General features: G+C 46.5%; 1 protein-coding gene across 1 annotated transcript in view; it reads left to right on the top strand.

Moving 5' to 3' along the window:
* XKR6 (XK related 6) overlaps positions 1-7,832 on the top strand; it is a 299,342-nt gene extending 291,510 nt beyond the window's left edge. Inside the window, exon 3 of the mRNA XM_025395200.1 lies at positions 4,944-7,832. Within this exon, the coding sequence (XP_025250985.1) occupies positions 4,944-5,908 (965 nt within the window). The 3' untranslated portion in view covers positions 5,909-7,832. The remainder of the gene's footprint in view (positions 1-4,943) is intronic.
* Positions 7,833-8,048: the final 216 nt, after the last annotated feature.

The raw sequence follows: 8,048 nt of genomic DNA on the forward strand, positions 1-8,048 counted from the left end.
CTTGGCGGTGGTTGTGCGTGGTTCTGTCCGCACAGTATGCGTCTGCTCAGGCTGCGGTCACAGAGCACTGCAGATCAAGGTGCTACTGGTCTGAGAAGTCTCTCCTGAGACGACTTCCTTGGCTTGTAGATGCCTGTCTTCTGGCTGTGTCCTCACATGGTCATCCCCCTGTATGTGTACCTGTGTCCTAATCTCCACTTCTTAGAAGGACCCGGTCACATAGGGTTAGGGTCCATCCTAATAGCCTCGTTTTACCTTAATCGGCTCTTTAAAGGCCCTATCTCTAAACACAGCTACACTCTGTGGTCCTAGGGGTTAGAGCTTCAGTATATGGATTTTGTGGGGGAGACACAACTTAGCATCTACCTTCCCAGGCCCTTCTCAATAAGAAAATGCATGTAGATGCTCAGTGAATCCTGCCAGGTTCTCTGGGATAATCAGGTGCACGGATGGGGAGGGTTCAGAGCAAGAAGTGCATCTTCTGTCCTAGCTTCCCATCTCCTGCCCCAATTGAGTCCCCAGAATTCACAGGCTGTCCTCAAGGCACCCTTTGTTCATGGCTCTCTGAGGAAGAATTGCAGTGACGATCCTGTAGGGGCTGCAGGACTTGTTCAGGGAAAAGATGCAGAAGTGGCTGAGCCATGAACATGTGGTCCCTTGACCAAACGTAACGATGTAGACAATGTCACAGACATGTCCAGATGAGTTCCTGGGGGGCAGGCTGAAGACACGTTCATTGATGCCCTCCATCACAGGTTTTTGAGTCCCACCAGGGCAAGGACTACCCTCTGTTAAGCATCCAGTAGAAACCTGTTCCCAAATGGGGTCCTGAAGTGGGCCTGGCTTTCCTGGTCTCTTCTCAGGGATGAACTCAGCCTACCAACTGCACCAGCTCTGGTCCCAGAAAATGTGCCCAGAGCCTTGGATAGAATGGGGAATGCTTTGATGATGAGGTGGATTAGAAAGTGATGGGGGTAAGAGTTTTGACATCCCCCAGGCAATTCCCCTCCTTACAGGATCATCCCTGCCTCTGTTGCTGGCAGAGAGAGAGAGGGGCAGTCACTTCAGGGGCACGAGGCCTGTACACCCACTCCCCATTGCTCTGTGTGGCCAAAGGTGTTCTTTTTGATCTTGGGCAGGTGGTGGAAGTTCACCTTCTCCTTTCACTGTTTGGAGCATTTCACAGTGTCAAGGATGTGGCCTGGCATTCCAACTCTGAAGAGCTAATGGCTGGACACCAGAACAGGCTCCCACCATTGGAGAAGGCTGATGACCTTCAGTACAAAGGACCTTGAGAAAGATGTTGCCTGCTGGATATCTGGAAAACTGAACTGACAGAGGGGACCAGATGGAGAAAGGATGGAGAGTGGCATGGCAGGAAGCATTCTGTCTTCACAGAGATGGCCAGTGGTTCTCAGGACAGTCTTGAGGAAGCCACCCAAGCCCCTGCACCTCTGCTTCCTGTGGAATAGGTGGGTTAAAGTGGATGGTCTGAGAAGCTCCCCTGGATAGAAGGTTTGGCCATTCATAACTTGACCAAGTCAGGAACAGATGAAGCAGAGACTTAAAACTGAGCTGGCCATTAGCTCTCTAGCAGACTCCCCAGTCAGATGCCTGGAATCACAGTCTTCCATGGGACCATTTCCCAAGCCCTCCTTGTAAGTTAGCAGTGATGTCTTGCAACACTGAGGAATGTTTGTGCAGTACCCTTGGGAGAAATTCTAGAAGCCTCAACTGCAGTGCCTGGTCAGCTAAAACAAGAGTAGTTTCAGCACCACCGCCATGAAGGGAGTGGCAGGAAGAGAACACCAGTCTTCAAAACCATAGCCACACACCTGGAAATGGGGTAGGTAACTTTGAAGGCGGAAGAATGGAGAAGAATTCTATTTGGCTTTGCAATTTGTGGCTGATGGGCATTTGAATTCCCATTTATTCATAATTGGTGTGAACAGGGCCAATGTCACAGCACAGAGAACAGCAAAGTCAGAACAACGAAGGCCGAGGTTGGTCCTAACTCTGCACCCCAAGTCTGTTCGAAACATGCTCAGAACTCGACTGGATCTGACCAGGCCCCAGCAGAAGCTGAGCTGCACCTTCTTGCTTTATGAGCTCAGCACTTAATGCTTTTCTGAGTAGAAGGTAATAGAGTTTGTTTATCAGAAGGAACACAACAATCAAGCCTTCTTCCCACTCAGCTCCCATAGAACTCCCATCTGATTACTATGGGTTGGCAGGACCTACGAGATGTTCATGATGAACATCAAGCAATGAATTCGGCTGGAGAGCAAGGATGTCAGGAGGATGTTTAATGGAAATTTTTGAGGGTGCTTCAGTGCTGGGTCCAGACTATGAAGGTGTGATTTCAGCCAGGCGCGGTGACTCATGCCTGTAATCCCAGCGCTCTGGGAGGTCAAAGTGGGAGGATTTTTGAGCCAAGAGTTCGAGATCAGCCTGGGCAACATGTTAAAACTCTGTCTCTAGGCTGGCCACGGGGGCTCACACCTGTAATCCCAGCACAATGGGAGGCCAAGGTGGGCAGATCACTTGAGGTCAGGAGTTCAAGACCAGCCTGGCCAACATGGTGAAACCTTGTCTCTGCTAAAAATACAAAAATTAGCCAGGTATGGTGGTGTGTGCCTGTAGTCCCAGCTACTCGGGAGGCTGAGGCAGGAGAATCGCTTGAACCTGGCAAGTGGAGGTTGCAGTGAGTGGAGATCATGCCACTTCACTCCAGCCTGGGTGACAAAGTGAGACTCCCATCTCAAAAAAAAAAAAAAAAAAAAAAAAGAGAGAGAAGAAGCAGAAGAAGAAACTCTGTCTGTACAAAAATTAAAAATAAAAAAGTTAGCTGGGCTCACTGGCACATGCCTGTGGTCCCAGGTATGGGAGACGGGAGGATCACTTGAGCACAGGAGGTTGAGGCTTCAGTGAGCACTGATTACGCCTCTGCACTCCAGCCTGGGTGACAGGGTAATAAAACCCTGTCTCAAAAAAAAAAAAAAAAAGTAATTGTACATCGTCTGCCCTCCAGAAATCTACAACCTACGTCACGTTACTCCTAAGGGAAGTTCTCCTCCCTGCTGCAGCCTAACAGACAATGTGAGCACTAAAAGTTTCCCTGACCAACCATGTGCAGCCTCTGCAGACACACATGAGATGTCCTGTGTGTACCACAAGGGAAGCAGGACATGTGTCATGTTCAGAACTTTCTAGAGAAGTGAAAGGAAAATTGCCATGAATGCTCTTTAGATGTTTTCCAGATAGATTTCCATGGAGAACTTGGGATTGTGTTGCCCCTGTTTGTTTCAAATCTCCATGGTTGTTATTACTATCAAAGTGACACATGCCCATTGTAACAGTTAACAGACTTTTTTATTGCCTGTTCTTCAAGCTAGGACTCTGAGCATCATTTAAGATGATGGAAGGAGGGGGCCTTTGTGAGACGCGCGAGGCAGAGCCAGTGCTGGGAGAGTGTCACGTGGCAGAGGACTTGGATTCTTCATCGGGCTTTGGAGAGTTGTGGGGAGTTGGGCAGGTCCCAGGGAGAGACAAGCCGAAGCCTGGCGTTCTGGGGAAGTTTAACTGGTGTCTTGATGAATGGGGCTTCTGGATCTGATCTTTGAGCTTAAGGGAGAAAATGACTGGGTAACTTTGATTTCAACCTGGAAGAATGTCGTGGGGAAACTGTGCTCTGTGGGAGGGTAAGGCTTTCCTAAGGAGGTCATTGCCGGTGGGACAGCATTCGGCCTCCTGTTACATTTACTTACATTTAGTTGTGAAATTTTGGGAGGAAAGACCAACAAAAGAGACCCCAGATGGACTGTGCAACTGATGCACGGGGAGCTGGGGGTTGGTAATGGGGGAATCTTGCTTAAATGGAGATTGTATGACAGCACTTGAATAATGACTGGTTGTTCACGGGTGGATTTGGGGAGACTTCAATAACAATGGATTGTGTTTCATTTGGTTTAGTTGCAAATATCAAGTAGTCAGAGTTGTATATAAAATTGCTCTATGGCAATATGAGTATGACTTGGGATTAGGCACACTCAAACTCTCTGAATATTTGCCCATTGTGGGAGGAAATGCAGGGAGTAAAGTGCAGAGGCCTCAGAAGCCTTGGAAAATGAGTAAGGGGAAGAGGCACCCCCAAAGCCCGAGTGACACCACTGCTGAACCCAGAGGGCAACCAGAGAAGGACAGAGCTTCACAAGTCAAGGCTTAAGAGTACTCTGAGCAGCAGTCGGTTGGAGAAAGCAACAGGGATTGTGGAGAGACCGAAAAGACCAGAGTGGGTGTGAGAGGAAGTCTGTGAAAAGGGCGAGATATCCCAGTGTCCTGGATCTTGGTGGCCTTGAGTGGCAGGTGGGGGAGAAGCTAACTGGAAGAAGGTTCAGGAAAGGGACTTTTGGGACTTTGAGTGAGGTGAGAAAAAGGCAGAAGCATGATTCCAGCACCTTCTCAGAGGAGAACAGTGTGGAACTCAGGGCAGTGGGTAAACCCTTGGTCTTCACAATTGGCGATTCCTCCTGTGGGCTCCTCTAAGAGAACAGGCTACTGGTGACAGGGACACCAATGCCAGCCGCACATCTGTGTGCCACAAGAATCGCATGATTCCTTAAGACTGAACCCACAAAGGCCTGCCCATGGCAGATGTGGCCCCACCTCTCAGCCCCCTAGCAAAATACACTGACTCAGTATTACCCTTGAGCCAATGAGCTCCCAAAATGGCAAATGGGGTTGTTGAAACAAAAGCTCCATCTCCCGAGTTGTCAGCGTAGGGAGCAGCTATGACCTCCAAGTTCGGTTCCTGATTCTGTGTTTCTTTCTCCCTCCTCCTTTAGATCGTGGTGTATGTGGGCGTCTCCTCAGCCGGCAGCTTCGCTGTACCCTGCGGTTGATGTCCAAGGTTTTGACTGTGTGGGTTTGTGTCTTTCCGGCAGGTGTCTCCTCTGCAACTTCCCTGATGTCCCTGGCTTGGGTGCTAGCCTCCTATCACAAGCTGCTGCGGGACTCCAGGGACGACAAGAAGAGCATGAGCTACAGAGGGGCCGTCATCCAGCTCTTCTGGCGCCTCTTCACCATCTCATCCCGAGTGATCTCTTTTGCCCTCTTTGCTTCCATCTTCCAGCTCTATTTTGGGATCTTCGTGGTGGTTCACTGGTGCGCCATGGCCTTCTGGATCATCCATGGCGGAACAGACTTCTGCATGTCCAAGTGGGAGGAGATCCTCTTCAACATGGTGGTAGGGATTGTGTACATTTTCTGCTGGTTTAACGTCAAGGAAGGGCGGACTCGATATCGAATGTTTGCATATTATACGATAGTCTTGACCGAGAATGCTGCCTTGACGTTCCTTTGGTATTTTTACAGAGACCCGGAGACCACTGACTCCTATGCGGTGCCAGCACTGTGTTGTGTCTTTATTAGCTTTGTGGCTGGGATCGCACTGATGCTCTTATACTATGGTGTGCTGCATCCCATGGGGCCACGAGCTAAGATCCTTGCCAGCTCCTGTTGTGCCGAGCTGCTCTGGGGCATCCCTTTGCCCCCCGATGTTGAGCCCATGGCGCCTCAGATCCCTGGGTACCGGGGGACCCAGGTTACGCCCACCAGAGCCGTAACGGAACAACAGGAGGATCTCACGGCTGACACTTGCTTGCCCGTTTTCCAAGTGAGACCCATGGGGCCCCCTACCCCGTTGGGGCGTCCTTACCTCCCAGAAGGGCCCCTCATTAAGATTGACATGCCAAGAAAGCGATACCCAGCTTGGGATGCTCATTTTGTAGACAGGAGGCTGAGAAGGACTATTAACATTCTGCAGTACATCACCCCCACCGCAGTAGGCATTCGATATCGAGACGGACCACTCCTCTATGAGTTGCTACAGTATGAGTCTTCACTCTAAGAGCATCTTGACCCAAATTGAGAAGGGGACTTTAAGTTTGGTTTGCGGCAAACACCGCTTGCAAGAAATATAACCCTCCCTTCCCCCAATACACAGAACCACCGCCACCACCACCAACACCGCCACACCAACACCACCACTACAAAAGAAAAAAAAAATTAATAAGTCACAACCCCTTCAAATAAGCTTTCTTTCCAGTCGCTGTATGTATACAAAGATATTCTCTATGTTTTGTAAGTAAAAACAAAAAGAAAACCTTTCTTTTGTTTTTTACACATAAGAAACAGTATTGAAAAATCCCACGCTATGGTTCATAGAGTGGAGAAGGAGGAGTTGTCTCCACTCCAAAAGAAAAAAAAAAATGTTTTTTACCTTACACCAAGTGTAGATCATTTATGGGATTGGTGCTGATTGAAAGAACAAAACAAAACAAAACAAACACAAACAAACAAAAAACCTTCAACTGCCTTATGCCCTTAGGTGCTGAGTTTCATTAAGTACTGTCACGTTTTCTCATGCAAAACTCTCTGGTGATTTTTGCACCAGGAGAGGGGAAATTAAACAATCAAATGAAACAATCTAAAAGTGAAACAAAAACCAACCAACAAAGACAACATAAAGCAATTATTCTTCCTATCTGATTATTTGTATTGAAGAAAACAAATTTACCAAAAGCGAAAGCATAAAACCCGTCCCTCTTTTCAGTTTCTCCTCCTCCTCTCCAGACCTTCTCCCCACTTCGCAGAGCCTTCTAGGAGCTCGAGGGCTGTTTGAAACTCAAATGGCTGGAGCAGCTACTTGAAGGCTGACTATGTGCCATTTCAGCATTTGCCTAGCAAGAATCACATTTGTTTCCCAGTGAAAAGCAAACCAGAACAAAACAAAAAGCCACCCCAATAATTCGGTAAGGACAGGACATTCTAAAGCAAATTAAAGGAGATTTCTATATACATAATCAGTAATAATAAAACTCAGCATAGTAGCAAAAAGAACGACATCAATTTAAAGGCACAATACTTAATCAGTGACTGGCAACAATGATTAGTTCCATCATTTTAAGGCTGTGAACGGTAGACATTTATCACATGTGATATTGTGTAAAGCCTCTTCTGTTTCCATTTGGTGGGAAGCCTTAAATTGATCTGGAAAGAATTCTTCATTTTTCATTTGTGCTTTTTTTAAAAAAAAAAAATAACACAAAGAGGAAAACTAGAATATATATATATATACATATATATAAAAAGTCAAAATTGTAATAACTGACCCATTTCAAAGACTGTTTGGTGCTTCTGTCTTTCACCGTTGTGGTTGGCTGAAAATCATTCAGCTCACCTGGTGCATCTGGGTTGAGTGGGAAATTTTGTGTGTGTAGTATGTGTGTGTTTGTGTGTGTATGTGTGTGTGTGCCCATAGCACACGTATATATGTGTGTGTCCCTGCTGCAAAGTCTTGCCAGAGATATACAAAACTGATGTAAGATGGACTTGGATTACGGATTGGTTCAGCAGAGCATGGGGGCAGGGGCTCTGGAGTGGCAGGGAAGGGATGCCGCCTGCCCACGAGCCCTGGTTTGGGTGGCGAGACTCACAGCAGCAGCGGACTCCAGGCCTTAGAGGCCGTGCCATTTGGGTGAGGATTTGATTCCACTGTTTATTTTCTCATTGTATCAAGTTGAATTTCTGCAGGTGTTGCAAGTATGTTCAACCATTTAAAAACTTTTTATTTTTCAAAGTATTGTTCCTTTAAAGAATATTTCTGTTCTAGGGCATCGTTTCAATCCCATCGTATCTCTACTTGGGCACAAAACAAAAAAAAAAAAACAAAAAAAAAAAAGGAAAAGAAAAAATCACAAAAAGATATATATATAAGTATATATATATATATAGACACACACAATATTTTTAAGTAAATACTGTTAGTCTTTGCTGTGTGTAGCTGCGATTTTTTTTCCAAATATATACCTGTTTAGGGTGCAAGACCTCACATTGAACTATTCTTAACACAAGTTCAATAACTGAGGGATTTTTTTAATGTTTGTGGAGTTTTTTTTTTTTTTTTTAAAAAAACAATTATTATTCAGTGAGGCTTCTCCTTCCCACCCCCTTCATTGTTTATCTAAAACCTTTTTTTTTTAAAGAAC

Source organism: Theropithecus gelada, chromosome 8, assembly GCF_003255815.1.
Source record: "Theropithecus gelada isolate Dixy chromosome 8, Tgel_1.0, whole genome shotgun sequence".
Taxonomy (NCBI): Eukaryota; Metazoa; Chordata; class Mammalia; order Primates; family Cercopithecidae; genus Theropithecus; species Theropithecus gelada.